At 39.6% G+C, this 25,018-nt stretch overlaps 2 protein-coding genes across 2 annotated transcripts in view; one reads left to right on the top strand and one right to left on the bottom strand.

Annotated features, from left to right (window-relative positions):
• Window positions 1-229: 229 nt before the first annotated feature.
• Window positions 230-5,448, top strand: LOC308144181 (gamma-glutamyl hydrolase-like; the record flags this gene model as incomplete). The annotated part of the gene is made up of 9 exons (XM_080515238.1): window positions 230-311; window positions 1,245-1,353; window positions 3,273-3,323; window positions 3,438-3,522; window positions 3,605-3,743; window positions 4,601-4,707; window positions 4,783-4,873; window positions 4,956-5,090; window positions 5,330-5,448. The coding sequence occupies 9 exons, from the start codon at window positions 230-232 to the stop codon at window positions 5,446-5,448; spliced, it is 918 nt and encodes a 305-aa protein (XP_080371364.1).
• Window positions 5,449-8,372: 2,924 nt separating this feature from the next.
• Window positions 8,373-25,018, bottom strand: part of dpp6a (dipeptidyl-peptidase 6a) — a gene marked incomplete at both ends in the record, with an annotated part of 210,322 nt that continues 193,676 nt past the window's right edge. Inside the window, 13 exons of the mRNA XM_080515409.1 lie at window positions 8,373-8,522; window positions 9,520-9,593; window positions 9,671-9,743; window positions 9,839-9,897; window positions 12,568-12,667; window positions 12,751-12,805; window positions 13,857-14,051; window positions 14,430-14,499; window positions 15,237-15,344; window positions 17,857-17,928; window positions 21,382-21,500; window positions 23,061-23,108; window positions 24,539-24,630. Of these exons, the coding sequence (XP_080371535.1) occupies window positions 8,373-8,522; window positions 9,520-9,593; window positions 9,671-9,743; window positions 9,839-9,897; window positions 12,568-12,667; window positions 12,751-12,805; window positions 13,857-14,051; window positions 14,430-14,499; window positions 15,237-15,344; window positions 17,857-17,928; window positions 21,382-21,500; window positions 23,061-23,108; window positions 24,539-24,630 (1,215 nt within the window). The remainder of the gene's footprint in view (window positions 8,523-9,519; window positions 9,594-9,670; window positions 9,744-9,838; window positions 9,898-12,567; window positions 12,668-12,750; window positions 12,806-13,856; window positions 14,052-14,429; window positions 14,500-15,236; window positions 15,345-17,856; window positions 17,929-21,381; window positions 21,501-23,060; window positions 23,109-24,538; window positions 24,631-25,018) is intronic.

Below are 25,018 nucleotides of genomic sequence, written 5' to 3'. Positions count from 1 at the left end.
TGTGTGTGTGTGTGTGTGTGTGTGTGTGTGTGTGTGTGTGTGTGTGTGTGTGTGTGTGTGTGTGTGTGCTGAGGAGAGGGAGTGGAGTTTAGGGTTGATCGTTAAACTATAATGTTTACGAACATTCAGGAGTGTTAAACTCACTTTAGTTGAGGATCCACATATAGTGTCAGTAAAATAATGCCACAATAACCTTGAAAGTTTTTATTTGTTATGACTAATGGGGTAGATGAGTAAAGAACAGGAGGGGCCCGAGGACAGAACCCTGAGGAACACCTGTGGTCACTGGATGAATGGCCGCAGTGCTAAATGTAAAACATGGGTGTCATAAAGGTCAATTTCATCTTCAGTGGGCAAGAACAGTAAACTAGTCCAATATCAAACTTTAAAGTTTACATGATGACATCTATATATTTTCACAAAACCAATAAAAAAAAAGGACTATAATCTCAACATAAAGCCAATTTTAATGAAACCTGATGGAAAATACAGTGAAATGTCCCAAAACCTTTTGGGATTATGCATCTTTTTCCAAACTCATCCTGACAACATGGCTCAGGTCTCTGTGTTTCATTGTGTCAGTTACTCTTAAGTACTTTGGTCAATAAATCTTTGAAATGTATGCAATTCGCTTGATTGTTTCCTGAGCCAGACTGGAGCCTCTTGCGGGTCCGTTTTGGTCCGTCAGTATGTGATAGACACCCAAAGTCTTTAAATTCCTGACATTCAATTCCATCAATATTTCCACACTGACAAGTCAGTATATTTTTTTTTCCTTAAAGTGTTACAACATGTCTTTTCCTGGCGCTACAATCAGTTAAACTTTTTGTTTTTCTAAAGAGAAAACGGCACGTCGTAAGTCAACATTGATTTTAATGACCTATGATTAAACTCTCACATGCTGTTTGAAGTTGGGGGCCTCTTTTGACGACGTTTTATTTGTGTAGTATGTGGGAGGGGGTAGTATAAGATTGATGTCACTACCAGTCAAAGGACACATTAATTCTGAAGGAGACAAGCTGGTTGGATTCCCTGTAACCTGCTGCAGAACCACAACAGATAAAAACCACCATGTTTGATCTTCTCGGTGGAGAAATGTTCCCGCTTTGCGTTTGTTTTTTGCTCCTACCTTTATGTTCATCCACAGAGACAAGCGACAGACCCATTGTCGGTGAGTTTTATCGACACGTTTCTACAACGTCTTTGAAGTCGACGGGTTCTAACCGAAGTGTCTCTGTGTGAAGGCGTCCTCGCTCAGGAGGTCTCCAAACCCAGTCCCGGCAGAAACTCCTACATCGCCGCTTCCTACGTGAAGTTCGTGGAGTCGGCAGGGGCCAGGGTCGTGCCTGTCAAGTGAGTGGTTGCTGAGATTAAGCGGGAAATCCCAAAGCCCACGCTCGTGTGGATAAATCCTTTTCTTACAGCAGGCGTGAGTATATAGAGAAAAACCAGTGTTCAGTGCAAGTTGCAGAAACCCTGGTAAAAGAGTGCAGCCGGGTCACTGACCTCCACGGAGGTCATCCAGTGCAAAACCTGAGCCAAATCAAACATGCAGAGAACACGGGGGAGAACCCGGAAGGTGGAAAACTCCTGACTGAACAAAAACACACATAAATCCTCAACAATCTTTCTATTTGCCCAGTTTTGTTTGTTAATTCCTCCGAGGACTTTCAGCCGCCTTTGCCGTTTGTTTGTTTCGATGTATCGCTCCAGTTTCCAGTTATTTGCATTGCACTCACATTCCCACTGTTACTAGTTACTTTGTAACCTTTAATTACTGCGCCTTTGCATTGAGTCTTACATTCTAGATACATTTCGTGAGTCGAGGAAAATATATGCAGTAGAGTCTCTCCAAGAAGCAGCTGTGTGCAGTTTTTGAAGCTCAACAAATAGTCTGAGATAATATATTATCAGATAAACATGTCAGAAGAAGCACTGGAATACTGTTTTTACTGATGAACTGAAAATAAACTTCAAAGTGGATAGTTCTGTTGATGAACTGAATGTCTCTGAGAGCCACATTTGTTTTGTCTCTCTCAATATAATTGTGGTGAAAAGAGTCATAAATAGTGATGCAAAGATACCAGGATTGGGTAAAGCAAAGCGTAGCCGTTGCACATCATTTGCATATGGCGTCTAAATTAGGCTCGTATCGGTACTCGGTGTCGACAAGGAGCTAACAGTCGGCGCTCATACTTGAGCTCGTCTTTTAAAAAGTTTTCCCGAGCAAAAAATCAATACAACATTTGTGTAAAACTGAAGAAAAGAAAATTAATTCATAGTTAATATTAAGTAAGACTTTGGGGGGGGGGGGCTTTTGTTTTAATTTTGTGTACGAAAGACGCTTTATTAAGACTCCGTTGAAACATTTTCAAGCGAAAATGCTAAACCTTTGTTTTCGGGGGTCTGATGACACAACAGTTGTGCTCGGAGCCTCTGAAAACACAACTTAATGAAAATTTGCTGACTCCATCTCTGTTACAAGTGGGGGAGAACACAACTTTTTCAAAAAGCTGCTACTGTGCACGTGCACGAGAGCCATGGTTAATGGTTCTTCTGCACATGCTCAGCGGATGGACAATAAGAACGTTCTCCTCCAGTGTCATGACTCCAAGTCCACATTCTCCTGGGACTTGGTGGTTTTACAGTTTACAATCACCGTAATAAAATTTTTTAATAGCGTATTGTTCTCTGCGTGTTTTTGTTGATTTCATTACAAAAACAACCAACAGCACCGACTCGTGGCCCAGCTATGTGAACTATGTCGAGGTGTGTGAAATGTGAAACTTTTTTGAAACGATAACGCAAAAAAGATCTTTTCACTCAAACGCTGTCATGTTTGTCCTTTGCTTTAGCTTTTGTGTTCAAGCTTTTCAGTGTCCATTTGAATAGCTTCCTTCTTGTATCTTCTTTTTACTTCCTCAGCTGAGTTTGCTTTGTCAGTTTTCAAACATACCTTAGTGTCCGTTTGTATAATGAGTGACTATCATGCAAACAGTAGATTTGGTCTTTTGGCTATGATATGATATGATAATGTATGATTATTTGCTCCAAATAGCGTCTACAGTTTTGACAGCGCAAAACCCACTGACGCCAATATGTACAGAGAAGTCAAAGTCTCAGATGACAGTTTGTTGGACAATAAGAGAACGCCACACAGAACTGGACTTTAGCTAGAAATATTCAAACACAAACCACCTGTTTCTTGCGGTCCTGTTTCAGAAAAGTTAGGGAATTATAAAACGTTTCCCTTCTCTTTGTGATTTTTCCAGGATCAACCAGTCAACAGAGGAATATGAGACTCTGTTCAGCTCAATCAACGGGTAAATGACCAGCTTGAATAAACATGATCACGCATCAAAAGCTTCACCTCCATGTCCTTCCCTTTTGACAATATTGGTTATTTTTCCGACGCTGCGCTCTGTTTCTGTTTCCAGGGTTCTCTTCCCAGGCGGGGCTGCCAGCATTTATTCGTCCGGCTACCAAAGAGCCGCTCAGTTCTTCTTGGAGGCGGCTATCGAGGTAAAAGTGTGAAAAGTTCTGGACCAGGTTGAATGAACATTGTTGTTGGATGAAGTTGAATAACGTGTGTCACATTTTTCAGGCAAACAAAAAAGGCAATTATTTCCCGGTGTGGGGGACGTGTCTGGGACTTGAAGAGCTGATGTATCTGATCAGCGGAGAGCGGATTTTGTCTCGTACCAACACCAGTGGAATAGCGATGCCTCTGAACTTCACCAATGGCATGGCTTTGTCTTCATCCTTCAAACTATACAACTCAACGTTTAATTGAGCTAATTTAATGTTGTTTCGACCAATTTTACTCAAATTAGGTAACATTTCTTCAACTAACACACAATGTTAGATTTTTTTTTTCTAAACTGAGTTATATACCACATTTACCTATATTTAACAATATAGTCCAATAAATAATCTATTCAGATCTGTATTTCTATTTCTTTACTGCATTTTAGTAAACATAATTTAGTAATTATAAATACATACAAATAACATGTTGTCTACTTTGCATGCAACAATGAATTAATGAATCTGCACTATGCGTGGACAGAAAACACACTCATATTATCATATTGATACATTTCGTATTCATTGTTGTGATTTGTGGTTTTTTTAATTTTTATGCCTGCAAATTGATTAAAGGTGGGGAAAAAAGAAAAGAAAAATAACGTTGAGAAAAATTAAAAAAAAACATTAAAATGACTATATTAATTGATTTAGAAAAATTTAAGCTATTTCTAATCTACCAGATTACTAAGTAAATAGTTAATAATTGAATTTGAGAACTGAAATTGTAAAAGAGTCAAAGTTTTATTTTGAAATAATATTTAGTACAAAAAACAATTGTAGACTGTAAATAAAAGAGAAATATTTCAATTTGAAAGCACCCAACTACCATGAGAATCCCACAGTCGTGAGAATATCTAAGATTTTTGGAAAACTTTAGGAATTCCATTATGATATCTCGACATACACATTACAAATTCAGTCTCATTTGTATCGTTGGTCGTGTTGTATTAAGTTTCTCACTGGTTGGATTACATTTTGTTATGGTTACTTTTGAATACGATTCCTTTTCCAGAAATCAATGGCAGCCGGATGTTTAAAGAATTTCCAGATAAACTGATGGAGGCTTTGTCTTCTGAGGCGATCACTGACAACTCTCACAAATGGAGCGTGACGACGTCGGTAAGTTGTCCATTCTTGTCTATTTTACCAAAAGCGCTGATTTAAACTTCAAACTAACACGTTGGTTTCTTTCAGACTTATGATTCAAACGATAAGCTGAAGAAGTTTTTCAAAGTCCTCTCGACAAACAACGACGGACGAACAGAGTTTATATCAACTGTTGAAGGTAATTCCAGTCCACTTTCCAGCAGAATAAGATAGAAGTGGAAGGTTTACATGTCCAGTCCTCCTCCCGTTTCTCTCTGCAGCCTACGATTATCCAATTTACGGGACCCAGTGGCATCCAGAGAAAAACCCCTTTGAATGGAGGAAGAGTCATTACCCACATTCTCCCTCAGCAGTCAGGATGACCTTCTACATGGCTGAGTTCTTCGTCAACGAAGGTGGGAACTCTGTCGTTAAGGCGAGATTTACACATTTCAGTGGAAAACAAATAGTTTTTGCTTCAGAAAAGTTTTGTGTTGCCACAGTAACTGTTTCCATGTCATTGGTTCTGAGCACTCTTGTCGTTTTAAACGGACCCCCAAAATGCAACGGAAGTTTTGTGTTTTCACTTGGAAACGGGGGCTTTAGTCACTGCCTGTGAAATCTCAGTAAATGTGTCTCTGTTTTGTCTCCACAGCCAGGAAAAACGTCCACAAATTTGCATCTAAGGAGGACGAAACAGGCAGGATGATCTATAACTACCATCCGGTTTCCACTAATACCAGCATATTTGAGCAAGTCTATTATTTTGACTGAGTTGAATGAATCTTATATCTTATTTTGAACACACTTAATGTATAAATAAGTTGGTGTGAAACGGATAAAATAAAAGTGTTGTTGGTAATATACGTTTAAAACAGAGCTGTCATGCATCTTCATGTTTCTTTAATTGAAAATAATCCTTCATAAGCAATAATAACGATGCAGTTATTTGTACGGGATTATGTGACTGCAAACAGGAAGTTACTAAATATGGTCATTTGGTTAATAAAGGAAGAACTCTCTTACCAAGGTCCTTTTTTAAAAAGAAAGTAAAATTATGACAAAAAGCTTCAAATTATGACATTTTGTTTTGTTTCAGATTGTAAACTTCTCCTTGTTTGGCCCCAAATAAACACCAAAATTCACAAAGAATCATTCACATCTGATAAAATATCTATTTCTTTTATTCTAACATTTACCTTCATGCCACAGTTCTGCCATCAGTCTTCCTTTAAGCTTTGCGTAACAAAGTTCAGCATCTTGGAAAAAAGTCTTCGGCCAAAGTTTTTTTTTCTCTTTTTTTTTTATAAAGTCCACTTTCATCTCCACTCCCAAGACAGCAACAGGAGAACTGAAATGAATAGTCAAATGTAACTTCCAAAATGCTTTATGCACAAACAACACTCAGGTAGTACTGCAGGTTTTTTTTTCTCTTCTTCTCTTTAGAATAAAATGATATCTGAATAACATTTACACATCAAGCTGACGAGACTGGGATCTCAATCACAATACTACTGGAAATGTCGTTTATGCAATCCAGTAAGGAACATTCAAGATGTCAAATAATTACCATGTGGAGCTCGGCTATCAGGGATAGTGCTGCGAATGACCAGAACATGCACGAAAGGCCTAACACAAATGGCCATTCAAGTCAAATAACTTAAAAAAAGAGGGATCTTAAATTAATATGTGCCTCAAGAATTCATCATTTCAGGTGGTAAGATAACATGAGTTTTCCCATTATATACAAATGCATATTTATTAAAACCTAATGGCTTTGAATGTTCACTTTTTTTTTTTTTTTTTTTTTTACAATGGTAACCACTGATTAAAGTTGTAAATCACAATGTTCAGTACCAACTATTGAAACATGTTTACCGGGTTCAGACTTGTTGATGCATGCGCTTTCTGTACTTTTCAGTTTTGTGAACTTCCAGTCGAAATTCCTTCATGATCAACGTTACCCGTTTGAAACGACTCATTTCATTACATTAAATTCAGACGTTGCCATTGAGTTTTGAGAGATATGCGTATGTCTTTGCAGAGAGTCTTATGGAAAGATTGAAGCCACTCAGAATTGATCAATTTATGTACTAAATCTGTCAAACTCATCAAATTGGCGAGCTACATTAATGCTAGGCTAGCTGCTACAGTTCCTGGTGCACATTGTTAAGCAAAAACAGAAATAGCTTCATATTTACTGGACAAATATGGTATCAAATGACCAGTCTATCAAAAAAAAGGTAGATTTGAGGCCCAATAAACAGACAAGGCTCATCAGGGTTACTGATTCTAACAGCTACCGTTCCTTCTGCAGTGCTAAGCTAACCAATAACTTAATAGATATTGGATAAATGTTGAGTCTAACTTCCTGTCTATTGCAAAAAGGCAGCTTGACACCACTAGTCAGTTAGAATTTGTATAAACGTTTATTGTCATTGCTCCTGGCTCATAAAGAGATTATCCTTGCTTTGAACCAACTAGCATCAATAAACCAAAAGACGAGCTGCCTTTTTGTTTTTTGTTTTTTATAGTCGCTACATTTTCTTAACATGCTACACAGATTCAAACCATAAATGTTGTTAAATAAGACTTAAATGAAGATGGGATTTTTTTGGGGGGGACAAAATCAGCTGCGTACACACTGAGAAATACGTCTTTGTTCACCGTCACGAGGAGGGCAGACGTACAAACAGCAAACAGGAAAGTCTTTAGTTTGCAAATGTCAACAATAAGATCCAATTATTGCGAATTAAAGTGAAATCGATCTTTTCAATGTTATTCTCTGCAAGAATACAAATAAGCATATTTCTCAAGAAGGTCAAACTATTATTATCGTCAATAAATGCATTTTGGCAGCAGGATGATTTCTGACAAAGTAAGGCACAGTGACTAAAACAAGTTTCTGCTTGATGAGAAACATGGGAGTTGTGTTGATGAGCCGTGATCAGAGGGGGGGGGGGGTGGGGGGGGCTTTCGGCACCACCACAGTTTGTCGCGGGGAGAAATCCTGTCTGCGTCTCTGGAAAATCCTTAAAACCGAAAATCAAAAGTAATCTGGAGTAGCTAAGTGGATGTTTGTGTGCTATTTTACATACTGTAAGAACAATGGACACAACCACAGTCCACCATGAAAAGTTCTTCACAACTTTTAAAAATAGGAACATTTCCTGTATCCGGACTATTCCAGACAGCCTTCTTTTTTTTTTTCTCTTTCTTTTTTTTATATACAAACACTGCCGCTCAGTGTTCTTCACCAGGGGTCTGATTCTTCGTTATAATACAAGCCCACCAGTTATGTGCTCTAAAGGTGTTCCTTCTCCTCACAGCTGCAAAGTCTTGTGTGAGAGACGATGCTTCTGAAGAGCTGGTCCGTCCCTCTGTGGAGGAGACTGCTTCCTGTCAGTATGTCTCCAACTTCATTTCAGGGCATCAGTCTCGGTTGGCTCTCTGAGTGGGGAGGGTGGGGAGGGTGGGGTGTTGAAGTGAGGACAAACAGCAAGGAAAGTTGGGGTGATAGATGTGGAGGGGGGGGCGTCGTCTGCTGGAAAGACAGTCTCGGGTTCAGCATGAGGACGCTGAGTGGATCCAGGGCGGATTAGAGTTGCATACTGTGGACTGTAAAGAATGAAGGTGAGGGGAAAGGGGGGGTGGATTCTGGAGGAGGGGGGGGGGGTTGTTTGGAGCTAGAGGTCGAGCTAACCCTCATCTTCAATCTCCTCCACCAGAGCTTCCTCGAACACTCGCTCCGGTAGCCTGAAGCACTCCTCGAAGAAGTTGACCAGGGACTGGCTGAGGTGCTGCCGTGTGGCGTCGCTGTGGATGAAGTGGCCTTCATCCGGGTAGATCTGAGGCGGGAACAGGAGGGAGAGTCAGGAACGGCTTTTACAATTCTGAATGCAGGACCGATTGCACAAAGTCTGACATTTCTTACATTGGAATTCCCAGGAAAAGGCAATAAAGTTTCGTGAACATGAGCAGCTCTTTGGACTTTCCGTCCGCCTCAATCCCCAGAACATGGACTGAGTTTGGGAAGTTTCATGTTTGGAACATTCTTCAAAAGAAATCACGGAATTTACTGGAACTTATTGCCATTAATGAATTTAAAACACGTGTTACTGACGTTCTGACATCTGTGGAGGTACAGATGTTTTATTGTGTAGTACTTTCATTGAGTTTGTTTATTGGTGTGTGTTGTGGTCTTATTTTTGTTTGTTTTGGTGGTTTTTTTTTTAGTGTATGTTGTGATCTTTAATGTGCTGTGGTCTTTTGTTTGTTTTAATGGTTTTTCAGTGTTTGTTGTAAGTCCTTTCAGTGTTTGTTTTTGTAGTGTGTGTTGTTGTTTTGTATTTTTTTAGTGTGTGTTGTCTTTTAGCGTTTCTTTTAGTGGTCTTTTAGTGTGTGTTGTGTTCTTTCAGTGTGTTTTAGTGGTATTTTTAAGTGTGGTTATTTTTGTATGTTTAAGTGTTTTTTAAGTCTGCCTCGAAACTTCCATTAAATGCCACAATTGTAAAAAATAAATGCCGTCGAATTGGGATACTGTCTCAATTAAGTGTAAGTGAAGGAATCCTAACATTAGACACTGAGTGATGAGGATTCCATGAAGCCTGCGCTCACAGTAACGTCCCTCTGGGTCAGTGATGAGCTTTCTACTGTATGGTAAAAAGGATTAGTCCTGGTGTTATTGCAGGGTGCCAAAGGAGGTCTCGTAATCTCTTTATATGGAGAGAAGGCATTGAGAGGGACTAATCCTCGGCCTGCTGTGGGACCACCACCGGGACCTCGGAGCTCCCCGAGGCTGGAAGAGGAAGTGAACCGAAGAGGAGGAGCAGTGGAAGCAGATACCTGTAAGGTGTAGTTGGCCTTTTCACTGATGAGCTGGGCGATGAACTTCGCCGTGTGTTGGAAGTGGACTTTCTCTGGAGAGATCGAGTTGAGAAAACAAAGTCAGATCACTATTTCACATCCTTCTTTGGATATTCAACTCTTCACCTACCGTCTGCTGTTGGATGGATGATAAGAAACTTCTTGTCCATGAACTGAGACGCCCGGTGTGCGAGATTTGCCATCTAAAAAAGAAATGTGCGATATGAAACTATCAAGATAAGCCTGAAATGAATATGAGTGGGGGAAAAAATCTAAAGAACTGAAAGCCTCCACGTACTGTGTAAGCTCTTGGATCTGGTTTCGGGAGTCCCAGATATCGCTCAGAAAAAGCCGAAGCTGCAAAGAGAACATGATTATTTGACATGAAAATCACACTTAAACTTGTGGTTTCAATCCTATCACATGTTCATCTTCTGTGATGTTACAAACATCAGGTCTTGCCTCCATTCTTCATTGGCAAAAATTATTCCTACAATTTTCACTATTCGGTGGGTCGTACCTCTATTTTTCATTGACATGCACAGTTCTAAAGATGTTCACCATTTGGAGGTCTTATGATAGATGGTCTACATTTTTCATTGATAAAAACAATTTTCAAAATGTTTAATATTTAATGTATTATCGATATTTTTCTTTTATTATTTTAGGATACATCTGACTAACATTTCTCTTGTAGTCTCGGTCTCGCCCTCCCCCGAGCTTCCTGCACGATTTCTGAGAGTGGAACAGGAGCTTGGTGTTCTGAGCCGCCTGCCCCCCTCCGTCTGAAGTGAATAGTTTCATCTGCAGCGAGAGGATTTGTCTGTTTGTTTGTTGCTCTCTATCTTTTTCCTATCTCCTTCTCTTGAATCCCCAAACCCCATCCTGAACAGCAGGAAGCCGACACCTCTGAGCCTGGTCGTGTAAAGCTTTCTTTCAGGGTTTTTTTTTCTGTACTATCGTCATTTATGCTTCCTCATGTAGAAATGTTGGGTTTTTCTCTATAAGAGTCCCTTAAATATGTGCGTATGTGTTTTGCTCAAGTGGACTCAGACAATGGTTCAGGATGTAATGGCATGTCTGGAACTTCGGTGCATCTGTTGCTCAGCAGATACATTCTATAGAATCTGTGTATGTGTGTGTGTGTGTCACACACCTTCACCTACGACAAAGCAGATGTACCAGAGATTAAAAAAAAAAAACATACCACATAGACGTTCCCGGCAGCGAGCAGTCACGACATCATGTCAATGTTGTTGACATGAAGCACTTACAGGCTCACGCAGCCCAACCCGTGCACATGGCTCGCACAAAGATAAGGACTTGTGATGAAGAGCAAGGAAGGCCACCGTCTAGAGGGGCTTCCGCCCATACGAGTATTAATGTTTTGTATTTTCTTGGTTCGGGGCTCATTCTGCTAACATCCTTCACAGTGTGAGGAGCTGGAGACCTCGGCCAAAAGAACTTTACATGTGACTCTCTGAAAGCTGCAATAAACTGTTGGACCTGGAACTTGATCGGCTCCTCTTCTTCTCCCAAATATGAACAGGCAAGGAAAAGCCTTGCCTCCATTTTTCATTTGCAAACTTAATTTTCACTATTGGGCGGTCTCACTACAGCTTTACCTCCATTTTCTGATGACAAACATTATTTTCACAATTTTCAGGTCTGATGCCTAATGTCCTTTTAAATGACAGACCAAATTATAGAGGTCACAATCTAAAGAGACAAATGTTAGTGAGATGTATTCTACTACTTCCATTTTTCATTGACATACATCATTTTCACAATTTTCGCTATTGTGAGGTCTTACCTCAATTTTTCATACTCATAATTTAAATGGTTTGGAAGACTTCTGTTATTCAAAGACAAACTCCAGTTTCACAATTTGCACAATTTACCACCATCTTTCAATGACAAACACCAATTTGAAATTGGGAGGTCTTATTGGTATATTTTATAATATATTTACATGACGTTTTCAAGTGAAAATGGAAAACTCTTCTTGCGTTTCCGGTCTCCGTTCACATAGCAGCAGTGCTTGGAGCCACTGAAACTTTTCAAAGACGCTCCATGTCCGTCTCTGTGTAAATTAAGGAAAATGCAACTTTTCCGAATGCTGCTACTGGGCATACATGTTAAGACAGTAGTAGTTAATCTTCACATGTTTGGGTAGATGGACATGTAAGAGTAATGGCGGTCTCCAGAGTGTCATGACCGTTGTCATGGAGACGGGGCCAAAGTCGCATGATAAAAGCGTGAATTATAATCCCGAAAACACAGTTATAAAAATATTATAAAAACTAATACTGAATCCAGTATAACAACTAAAAAGATACAAAGAAAATGACATTTGCTATTATGCCAACAGCTTCTCATCCCACAAAGGCTGACCCTATCTTAAAAGTGGCTTTTCGACATGCTGTAACCTGAACCTCAAAGAAATAACCTTGTAAACACAAACGCCCTCACTTTTCGAACTGCGTTTGTCATCGCCGTGCTCACACACGTTCAGACTCATCAACACACTCTGCAGTTGTCTAAGCCGTCGCAGCCTGGCTTCATTTGCAATTCCGAACGAACACAGTGTCACGGCATGTCTCCCACCCCCTCCGGCAAAGCGAGGGAAATCAAATAGATGGCAAATCAGTCACACCGCGGCGCCCGGCTCCTCCTTAATTTGCAGTTTCCCTGACGAGATGTGCCCGCAGCTACAGCAGTGGCGTCCCTCGTTCGCCTCACGACGCACAACAACTCCACATTTCACACATTTTACTCCGAGGTGAGGATGAGGTGGTTATAACAGTTATGATTGGGTCCTGGGTGGGGTTTTTTTTTTTTTATTTCTTTTTTTCTCCTTCCCTCATTCCCTCCCACTAATGCAGCCACTGAATGAACTGCCAGCAGCAGGGCAAAGGTATCTTGATTGTCAATCTTTTTTTCTCTCCTTTTGAAATGCCGTCTGGCAGCCTTGAATTCAGAATGCAGGGATCCCGCGCATGTTGAGCAGGACGCAACACATCCTACCGTACAGTTCGAAGTCGGTGATGGGCGACAGGACGGCGCCGCATTTCACCGGGGACTCCTCGCCGCTCACCAGCAGGCTGGTAACATAGCCTCCGTACACCTGAGGGGCCGCAGATGTGTCTCATTACACAGCAAACTGCGACACGTTTGCTTGTCAGTTCACATAGCAGGAAGTATTCTTACCTCCCCGAACGCTCCCACTCTGGTTTTGTCCACGTACGGCTCTTTCAGCATGAAACTGTCGAGAGATAAATGTCCGTTCTGGTAAGAAGAGGCAGTTTCGTTTGTCGACTTCCAATATTAAGTGTAGAAAATGCACCAATCAGTCAGAGCATTGAGACCACCTGGCTGTTATTGTGCATTTTTTTCAGCCCCAATAGCTCCGATCTGGTAAATCAGGGGTGTCCAAATTATTTTTGTTCCAAATCTAATCTTGATTGGGCTTTTAAATTCAAAAGTTTTAAGTTTTTAAAAGCTTTGTTACATCATAGAGTATATATTGTATAAATATTCAAACTATTATATTTATATTAACTCATTATATTTTAGCTAAAACCAAATGATAAATATTAAAAATGACTACCATCCCAACATAAAGCCAATTTTAATGAAACCTTCTGGTGCAAAATACAGTAAAATGTCCCAAAAAAACCCTATAGCTGTTGCATTATGGATGTTTGTGCAAACTCACTGGGACAGCACGGCTTTGAGGCAATTCTGATAGAAACAAACCCGATTGGAGCCTCTTGTGGGCCAGTTTTGGCCCACGGGCCTTATGTTTGACACCCGTGTGCTAAAGTTTATCTTTCTCGGACAGGTGAAGCTGTGCTGTAGCATTGAGATGGCACCATCTGATCCCTTGATTCATGAAAGTTGAGAGGTGGGGTCTTTATAAGACTTTCCTGTCGCCTTGAGAACAAAATCTTCATTTAATACCTCTAACAGGTACAGGTTGAATTTTCCACTTTTCAGTGTTCATAATGTTCTGGCTGCTCAGTGTGGGCACAATGTGTTTGGAGCTACTGGTGAATGGAAATTTGTAATTGGAAATAAATAAATAAAGGAAAATATTTAATCACTATAAAAAAAAGTCTGGTTCAAGTCTGTTTTTTAAAGTATTTCTGGTCATTAAATATCTATTTTCAGATAACAGCAAATGAGACCAGCTTGTAAAATACAACAAATCATAATGTGGAATAATGTCAGCTCCTCAGAAAACCGGACAAGCAGCTTATCAGTTGAGCTCAACAAATTTCAGCGTATTCCCGTGAGGTGAAACATGGTCTTACTTGAGCGCGTCCCTCTGATCCTGCTCTTCGAACACGCCCACTTTCTTCTGGATGCGGTGCAGCAGGTTGGTTCCCTGGAAGCCGCTGCCGCGCCCGTCACATCGCACCACGATGGCCCCGAAGCTGCTCACCAGAGCCGAGGCCCAGTCCAGGCGGAACCGCTCCGACACCGTCTGGCCACCGGGGGTCCCGTCGCTGTACGACGACAAGTTGGAAACACATGACGTGTCTGGTTTTTAAGCCGTGAAATGACTCGCGCAACTGTGACGTGCAGGCGGGAGAAGATGAGCAGAAACAGTGTGAGGCCCCGAGGACTGGGATGTAAATGAGAGTGCGGGGTGGAGACGGGGTTAACTTCTCCTGGTCCCGCTGTAATTACCAACCAGCTGGTGGAGGAGACAAAGCCGAGCGCCTCCGACTGAGATGAATACGCCTGATTAATACTCCGCCTGTGGAGTTTCCCATTGATGAGTGCAGACACGGCCTCACTTCACTTCACTCAGTCATGAGTCAGCACTCTGTGTGTGCGTGTCTGTGTGCGAGTGTGTGTGTGTGTGTGTGTAGGATACGTACACAAGCAGCAGCAGCGGGTAGTGAGACGAGTCCACGAACCCGGCGGGTTTCATGATCTGCAGTGTCAAGGCTGGACGATCCAAACAACAGAAATGGTTACTCAGCATTTTATTACCTTTCAATAAACCTCTTAAAGGTCCCTGGTTAAGCAAAGTTCACTTTCTAATGGTTTTAGAGCAGTGATCTGTGTCCCTATAGGCTGTGTATGAGGCTGCAGAAGTGAAGAAAATGTGTTATCTCCCTCGCTGCCTTAAATTCAGGACCAAGGCTGGATCTGAGGAAACCCACTTTGAAGACAAAGTTGTTTAACTATGTTAAATTGAAAAAAATAAAAAAAAGTATATTGTAGGACTTTTAACCATTTGAAACCAAGACTACTTTTAAACATCTGCACCCAAGAAACGTCTCAGAATGTGTGGGTTTATGCTTTCATTTGTTGTAGTGTGTGTGTATGAAGGGGCAGAGTGTGAGGATCTGACATGTGGCACTGCGCTGCATGGATTTTGGTGTTTGGGGATTAATTTGATTGTTTTGGACATGTACTTTCTTATAATATAGAAGTTCTCATGTTTAATTTCATGTGCAACCTCTATATTATGACACGATGAGTCCAGTGTTAAAAATATTTGTGGCCCAATTTTTAAATGGGTAATGACTTGAAAATAAGCCAGAAAAGTATCATCAAACTACAATAAATCTGATAAATATATTTGTTTCATTTCTTGTGTAGGTCATGTTTTATAGTGGGTTTTTTTTTTTCAGTCTTTAAAAAGTCTTAATGATGAGTTTAGTCGGTGTGAGACGTACTGTAGTCCTCCGTGTTGATCTCTGTGTATTCCACTTCGGGCATCTGCATGGAGGCCAGGGTCGTCCTCAGGTTCTCATTGGTCTCCAGTTTATAGACTTCTGAGATACCTGCACACAGATTACAGACCAGAGTTACAATGATCTATAACGTTTTGTTAATCCAGTGTGCAATTTGTCCATATTTTGTCCAAAGCCGCACTTCCCATGGTGATTCATTAGTTTTTTTTGTGATCATCACATATACCATGTACCACATCAAAGGAAATCTTAACAGTTGAATTTTTAAATTTTGTTCAATATGGGCTATAAAGTCATCAAATTGTCAATTGCCCAGCAATAACTTACATTAGATGTAACTGGTACAACATTAATATCCATTTGACCTATGATTACTTTTTATCACTGTCTTATAAACAAACAAACATTCATATTTTTCTGTCATACAGTAATATAAACCTTTTGACCTGAGGACAGTGTTTTTTGAGAGGACTGCTTATTGTAGAGAGCTAAACTGTTTGTTGTCTTTGCAGCAGTGGTGTCCTTCTCATCCTAAACAGACAGGATTTATTTTTAATGATACAAAAGACCCACTGTGTGATGAGGACATCATTTACGTTTTCCAAAAACGAGTATATTAGTAATTAAGTCCTACTTATCCCAAATAGCAAAGGGAAATAAACTGCACACCAGAACAAAACCTTGTTCTAAGGAGGTTAAAGCTGAAATATATTCAGAAATGACCTTTACAAGTACAAGAATGTAGTACAATTCAATTATTAAACCTAGTAACAATCTCACTTTACAATATACACCAAATACAAAAACCGCTGCTTCTCTGCGCATGTAAAAATGTATTCAGAGTCTCGTGTAGTAGATTTCTTTATTTCTTCTAAAATATCAGCATGCACTCAAAGGAATGCAGACCAGCTGCAGACGACGCTTTAGAGTTACAGTAAAGCCAAATGGAGAACTGCTGTTTAGCATCGACAGCTGCTGAGGTCAAAAGAAGCTGCAGTAGAAAGTGAACATATCAGGATGCATTTGTGTCCAAAGGGAAGCATCCAGGAGGGAAATCAACAAAACACCCGACTTTTCCAAATTGGGATAAAACCTGAAGAAAATGTCAACAAAATTTTGTAAAATTACATTTCTCTATTAGCAGGTCAGAAATATTGATTATAGGCCAGGCCTGATCTCGTAAAGGTTCACACTTAAGATGTAAAAGTGCCTCCAAATGTGTATTTGGTGGACACATTTCTTTGAACTGAATGGACGACTGGTGCAGAAGTAATACTGTAGTCAAATTTATGAATATATATCAGTCATATCTCAGATGCTGGAGATCCAAGAAGAGTTTAGATTAATGTGAAATACGTATTTTCACTTGCTAACAAACAACAAGCTTTTTTTATAACTTCCACCTCGGAAACTACTTTCAGAAAGTTGCGTTCTCAGCGGCTCCAAAACGTAACCAATATTTTCAGCGTTCACTTGAAAACGTTGCCATGTGAACGGGGGCCTGAGTCATGTAAAAAGCTTCTTTTGTAAGTTCGGGCGTGTTCACGTTCCCCCGTTTGGTCAGAACACGCCCAGAAACTCTGAAGTGACGAGATCTCTGGTCCTCTTGAAAACCTCAATCTTGGTTTGTTTACAAACGATCTTTCTAGTGGGCCGGGGGAGAGGACGTGACGTTGTGTGCAATGCATTCTGGGCAGTAAACAAACAAAGCTGGCCACGTGACTCAGACGCAGAAAGACAAAGTTGGATAATATCTCATGACCGGACATGGAGTAGCAAGGAAGAAGTAGACTCATAGAAGGAGACTCATAGAGATCTGGTCTGAAGACTTTATATCGTGGTTGTTTGTGGAAATATGAGCTAACTAGCCTAGCCTAGCCTAGCCTATTTACCCACTGGCTAAAGTAGCGGGACTTCCGGTTTCAGTCCGGACCAATCAATGAGCTCAATGTGTTTCTTCTTCACTTCCTCTCTGCTCAGTGTTTGTTTCAGGCAACAGCGCCCCCAAACCAGCAGCTGGTGTAACTGTACGACATTTTCCAGAGAGTTTGGTCTCAAAATCTCAAAATTTGAGGGATTTGGATCGTGACTTTTCAGCGTTTGTTGAAAGTCTACATTTAATTAAATAAAAAAATCTTAAGTTTATAGTTTCACTTTGATATGTGCAACGCAACTGCATGCTGTGCATATATTCAGGAGAGTAAGATCAAATTGCTTAAAGATCACACACGCACACGCACACACACGCGCACGCACGCACGCACGCACGCACGCACGCACACACACACACACACACACACACACACACACACACACACACACACACACACACACACACACAGGTAATCAGTTTACAGTATGCTGATATTGCTGTCGGGCAGGTCATAATGTAATGAGGACATCCATTTGGAGCTGTAATGTGATTACCGCCATCATGCTTGACTTGGTGGTCGCTCAGAGCTGCACTGGAAACACTTCTGCCCCGTTCTGACAAGGTCATTTTGTACGTATCCATTACGCCTCAGCGCACAAGGTCGCTTGTAACAACAATTCAGACGGTTGTAAATGCAAATGTGTCACTTCAGATGGCTGCGATACTCACTCTCCCGGTCTTGCGTCTCACTCTCGGCGTCCCTCTGCGTTTTGAAGACAGCCACGAACGGGATGTCAGGTCCTGAGGAGAAACCACAACGTTTAATGAGCACAGGTGGCAATGAAAAGTGTGTGGAGGTGCAGGTTTAATCCTTTATGTTTAGTCTTTTAGGTTTCTCCTGTGGACCCGAAAAAAACAAAACAACTTTCTGTCTGCCTGGCAGAGACACACATCTTCACTGATTCAATTTGAGTAATGCAATCGCTGAAATAGCTTCCTATATATGAGCTCTTAAACCTTCAGAAAGAAAGAAGTGATTGATCCAGACAGTCACAGGAAGAGTATTTGCACCTGCGTATATTTTTTGATTTTTCTCCTCATGTTATTGACATTATAACGTCATCACAGGCGCATCGTGGAGCCTGGATAACAAATACATGAGGAATGACTGAGCAACAATTGATTTACGGTATATAACTATTTTTAAACTATATGTATAACATGTGGCACTGGCCGAGATTTAAAATCGTATTTTTGGACATGATCGATAGTTTGCCTTGTTTTGAAAGATATTTACTTTGTCTTTAAAAAGAGAAGAAAAATGAAAAAAAGAGATAAATAAAAAAATGAAAAGGTATTTACTTATTTTTAGTCCAAGATTGTTTTTCTTTACAGTATATTCTTAAATCAGTGTTTATAAACATTATTTCAATATTTCTCATCATCTTGCTGCATGGAGAGACAATTTGACAAGTTTCAAGACATTTTCTTCTCAAATTTAGTGTTTCTATCTTATATATACATGTACAACCCATTTTGCAGTGTTTTTTTGCAGGGACAGTATTAGTTATTGGAAACGGAGTTCAGTCCACTGTAACTGATCAAAGCAATTCCCTTCTTTTACCCAGTTCTAATGAAAACAAACCCTGATTTATAACCATGACCTCCTGTTTACTACCTGAGACAGTTTTTTTTAAACGTGCATTCCCAGAGAAGCAACACTGGGATCCGGAGAGGAACATTCAAAGCAGGTGATCCAAAAAACATGCATGTGAGCCGAATTAATATCCCGAGGTAATGTGATGGTGTGAATTCTAACGTGCTTGAGACAGGAGAGTTTTAAACATTTAAACCAGGAGTGAAATAAAGTGGCTGAGGAGGGAGACGACGAATGCGTCGATCTCAGATTGAATTTTTCTCGATAGAGTGGAGAGATGAGTCGTGGAAGAAATGTCCGAGTCAAACATGACAAGCAGGAGGGGAATTTTTAATAAATTTTTTTTGTGACCGGACCGACACAGACCGATTTTAATGACGATGACGGGAACGTGAGCCTGATCACAGTTGAGCGACGATCACACAGGAAGAGGGAAGAGGTGGCTGACACCAGCTGATGAAATATTGAAGCTACAGGCTCCAAATCTGACTGAAGCCACAAGTTTACAACATGGCGGTGATATTTTCATATTCCTCTGATCTTCAAGAGCTTTTCTTTGTTCTCTTGGAATTTTTATGCCCAGCGCCGCATACGTGGATCAAAGGTGGAAAGGAGAAGTGCAACGAAGAGAGAAGAGTTCCTTTTTTTTTTTTTTTTTGAATTCTTTGCGCAAAAACAGCCCTTTTGACATTGCGAGGGGTGAACGCACCCGAGCACACGCTGCGTTTCTGGCACGGTGTCAGTTTTTGGATGACTGAGTCTACCTGCAAAAATACCGCTGAGAGAAATATGAAATAAGCTTTGAAAGAGGAAGCACAATCACATTTAGCTGCCAGCAGCAGGCACTGCTAACGTTTCAGAAATAGGAGTTTATGCAGAAAAACATCTTCAGGGGAAGAGAATTCTGCCTTTTGGGGTGCAATAAACCAAACTAGACAGAACTCGGTGGAAGGGTCCACAAATATATCTAAATAGTTTCATGGTTTTAGAAGTGCATCGTTTTGTGTGGATTGAACAAATGCAGCAAATGAACAAATAAACACTTAAAAAAAATATAAAAAATCTATTTTCTATTTGTGTTTGACGTCAAACTCAGATAATTTGAGCCAAAATGACAAACTTCTACACGGTTTATTTATTATTATTCAAACCCAACTCATATACATCTTTTATCTATGAAAGCTTTTCAAATAAAAGCTTCTTTTATTTAACAATTAATATGGAGATCTCGGTTCTGGTTTATTTAAATAGATTTTAACCTCATCTGTGATATTTCAATGATTTCTTTTCATCTTCTTGAGGTTTACTCCAGTTAATTGACCAAAGAAAGTTTTTTTTTTCTTTTTTTTTTTAAAATATACTCCTGTTATATTCATAATACATTCACATTGGTGCAGGTAATTTCGATTTTCAGTCATAAAAGTTCATTTTAATTGCATATTTTCAAGTAATTACATTGTTCCAAGTAACCAAGACACCAGAACTTTCTGCCCCATCTTATTTCTTCTTATTGTGACGTTTGTGATTCAAGTAGACAACAGTATTTGAAGCTTTTGTCTAATTCTACTATTACTGTATAGAACACAGGCTAATGCAGCAATAACAATGAAGCAAGAGTGTAGCTCTTTCACTTGAACGTTTGGAGTATAAAATACAGTAGAACGTTTTATGGTCGTAACATTTGAAGTGTTCAAGGCAGAGTTTTATTAATAAATGATGTAAACAGACAAAACTCAACTGCATAGAAGCGATAACAGGAGTTTGAAACCTTGATGACCAAAAGATCCATTTTCATAATTTTCCACCAAATAACATTTGTCTGCAGCCATAATATATACTAATTATCTGAAATAAAGAAAAAGCCTCTAAATAATAGTTATACATACAAAAATTAATGAAGTGTCACAGGTACAATGTAGATATATCTTCTTAAATTTGTAGCTGTTGTGGCGATTTTTAAATTAAATTGTTTTAACATGAATTGTTTCGCTTTAACCATTTCTATAAATCTTGGATATTTTAGTACCTTTAGCTGTTTTCAGTTTTTATTTATAGTTGCTGTACATTCCTCAATGTTAGAGCAGTTTCAACATATACTTTTTTTCCCCCTTTGCCTTTTTTTCCAATATTTTCTTCCTGTTTTCTTTTTCCCTTCTTTTTCCCTTCAATCATTTTTAATTCCTTTTCCTTTCTTTTTTCCTCCTTCTAATCCACATGTGGCTCTAGAGCTAATCGAACGATCCAATATGTAATAAACTGCATGTTCAGAAGAATGTTGAAACGATAGGAATACTGCAGCTCCGTCTTCTATATCCAACATTATTCGCCTCGGACTGCTTCTTCACATGGTGATCTAAGGTCTGAAAACATTCAATAATTACATTTTAACCATGATTTTACCTCTCAAAGAGGCAGAATCCAGCTTGTATTCATTCGCGTTATGATGGGACTCGTCATCAGACTTCTGATTTGTGTGCACGTGACTCGCTGTGCTGATTTGAAAGTAGGTGTCTTTGATCGGCTCGCTTTGATTTCAAACTTGAACAGAAGTTTGAAGGAGGGGAAAACTTTGGAGTGAAACGAGCCGCGTTCTCTACCTTGGCAGTTGAGCAGAAAGTAGCTCATGTTGTGGCTGAAGGCGCCGCTGATGTAGCCGCAGCTTTCCGACAAGGCGCACGACAGACAGCGGCGGTTGAAGGAGCCGAATGTGTCGGCACTGCAGGGACAGAGAGGAAGACCTTTGACCTTGAAACATCATAACCTTTTTTACAATTCCAGAAACATTCAGGAAGATGAAACCTGCAATGCATAACCTTACAAATTAGTTTTTTGTAAGTAAGTTCCTGACTTAGTTTCTGTCAACATTGCATTCACACTTTCAAACCGGTAGGTTAATGAATAAGTTAATAAGTTACAAAAAAGTTAAAGCTCAAGATAAGCACTGCTTTTGTACATATGACAATGTATGTATAATATGTGTATAGTGTATGCAATATGTAATTTATGTCCAATATATACAAAGTGTGCAAAATGCATATTATGTATAATACGTGCATTATGCATAATGTATGCAATATATTCATGTCCAAATTGGCTCTGTGCAAAATTTATAATATGTGCAATCTGTTTATGTGCAAATTAGGCTCCATTCACACCTCAGGTCCTGAAGCTCAACTCCAATTTTTTGCCGGGATCCGACTATTTTGCATGATCATTTTAAACGCGACCTGCCGTGTGAACGTGAGTGGATCAGATGTTTTCGGGCCCCAGAGTGCCGAAGACAACGTGAAGTCACGCCGAGCAGCACGCTATTTACGCATGGCACGCTGGTCAGCATCAGGGTTGCAAGATGTGACTCACTGTTCCCAACTCAAACACCTCAGTGAAAACCAGCCCAAATCTCAGCCTGTGTAGGAATCAGGTTAAATCCGTAAAACTACTAAAGAATATTGGAATTGGCCACAAAACAGGTCGGTTATGAGTCACTGTGAGTAGAAAAATCCGAATTGGGTCGCATTTCTCCGCAGTGTGAACGAAGCCTTAGATATGTGCAATGTGTATATGAGCAATATGCACAACATGTGCAACAGGTGTAATATCTACTATATTCATTCATTACATTCACTACATTCATAAACTGTGCAATATGTACAAAGTGTGCAAATTGCATTGTATATACAATATATAAAATCCATATATGTGCAATATGCATAATATGTGCAATAGGGATTATATGTGCAAGACTAATAAAATGTACAATATGAACAATATCTTCAGTATGTATACTATGTGCAATATGCAATGTGGTGCACCATTGCAGTAAAAGCTTCTAACTTGAAAATACAAAATAAATCTACAAATGTGCTTCATATCCTCAGAATAAAAAAAAAAAAAACCTCTGCAGGTGAGAGAAGGTTCATTTTAGGATTGTAACTCCAATGCATCCAGCATGTCTCATTTATTGTAACATATTATATGGCAGTATAATTTGGGAGCTTAAAGAACAGTTTGTGAGCTTTAACTTGTAGAATGTGTGATTTTGGTTCGTTCTAAACTTTCCAACAGTTATTTTTATGCATACACAGTAAATGGCTTTATACCGGCTCACTGTGTGGCCTAGAAAGGGTGGAGGAGCATCAGTATGCTATGAATTACATGTGAATATGTTATTTCTACATTCCCCAACATATTCCACTGCATATTAATGGCACAGTCTTCATTCATTTGTGGAACTTTGATAACGGAACAAAAAGAGGAATCTTTTCAGTTGAGTTACCTGTACAGATGTCTTCGCTTCGGACCGTCTTCAGTGCTTAAGAAGTATCTGAGTGAACATAAAGGGGAAAAAAAAACAAGAGTGAAAAGTGTATTACCAGAAACACTTTTCTCTTGTTTGTGTTCGGCTGAAAGCTTGTGGGAAAGAAAAACACCTGCAGCATGTGAGCCCATGCTATAGAAGAGGTGTTTCACAAATCGATGGTGGGCTACAAAAATGGGGGGTATGAACCCTTTTACAAGAGAAGTAGGACACATTTCCAGTAAGTATGTGTTTATATGTAGTGTGTGTGTGTGTGTGTGTGTGTGTGTGTGTGTGTGTGTGTGTGTGTGTGTGTGTGTGTGTGTGTGTGTGTGCATGAAACCACGTGAAGTGAAAGTGCATCTTATTCCAAAAGCCTCATCGCAGTGAACATAAAAGGTCTGTCGCTGTCCATGGTGCTGAAACGTTAAAGTTTTTGATCCTTTTCAAGGAGCAAGACACATTTTTGGGCTACTTTTACTGAGAGATACATATTTACAGTAACTTTAGAGAGTAGAAGTATTTATCTAAGACGGGGGTGTCAAACACATTTTCATGTTGAAAAGGCCAGAGCAGTCAAATAGAACCATAATAACTTTAGAATTTAAAGTGGAAAGTTTTCCTTTGTTGTAGTTCAGAGTATATGCAATGAAACATTTTTTTTTTTTGCTAAAAAACAATTACTACTGAAAATGATAACAATATTAACATAAAACCAACGTTAATAAAATCATCTGGTGCAGAAAAATGTAAAATAAAGAAAATATGAATAATAGATGTTTTTCCAAACCCAAAATGACAGCATGGCATTGAAGCTTAGGTTAGTTTGCTATCATACATGGCAGCATCACCAATATCTCTGCCCGGGTCTCAGAGTTGTTTTGTATCCACTCCTCTCAAGAAATTTGTTAAAAAATCTGCATTTTCTAAAATATTTTTACACATTGCTTGGCGGGTTTTCAGGCCTGCTTGAAGCTTCTTGTGGGATGGCTTTGGTTTTAACAGTTGTTGGGATCCACAGGCAATAAACATCTAATTTGTGCGAGTTTATTGCCTCTTTATAAAAAGTCTGCAATTACTGTAACTGCTATATGATGCTGAAGACTTTTGAAAATTATTGTGATTAATTTATCCTGCAATTTATGTCTTAAAAATATGACTTTCATTATATGAATTGATAGTCTGCGCTTCACTTAGTTCTAAAGAAAATAAATGACTGGAAAAATCACTCCATAATGAAAGCCTATCACACACTTTAAAATAATTTTAAATGGATGATTTCCCATTATTATCAAATTACTGAAATCAGTTAGAATTTACACACAAATGTCACAAATAGTCACAATATTCCATGCTGTGTTTTGACTTTGTAGACATTTCTGGTATGTTTTTTTTTCCCAACGTTCAACTGAAGTCAGAGAATAGAAGCAGAACTGCGGTGCTGCTGTTCCGCTCACATCAGCTGACTGTCCTCGTTGTAAGCCACGACCTGCGTGACGTCCCAGTCTCCAGACGTGATGGACTGCAGCGTGTCCGTGCTGGTGTTGGGCTGAGGAGGGACGAGAGGGAAGCAACGTGGAGTTAGACTGTCATGTCATACAAGACAAGTCAAGTTTTTGTTACAGCGCCTGGACGAGGTTTTGAGTATCACTTTAGCCCCCAAAACAAATGAGTAACTGTGTTATTATACATAGTTTGTGTGTTTGAAACAGTGTTTGTTGAGCGAGTAGCATCACACGACATGTGAACCTAAAAGGCCTGTCGCTGTCCGTGGTGCTGATGTGTTCAAGTTTTTGACCCGTTTCACAAAGCAAGATACATTTTTTGGGCGACTAAACTGACCGATATTTACTGTAAATTTACACCGTAGGATTGTTCATTTTTATCAGCTGTTGGGATCCACAGGTAATAAAAAGTGGCAGTTTACTGTTCAATGA

Source organism: Blennius ocellaris (genome assembly GCF_963422515.1).
Source record: "Blennius ocellaris genome assembly, chromosome: 19".
In the NCBI taxonomy this organism is placed as follows: domain Eukaryota; kingdom Metazoa; phylum Chordata; class Actinopteri; order Blenniiformes; family Blenniidae; genus Blennius; species Blennius ocellaris.
Note: the sequence above shows the minus strand (reverse complement) of the source record. Positions and strands in the feature narration are given on the sequence as shown.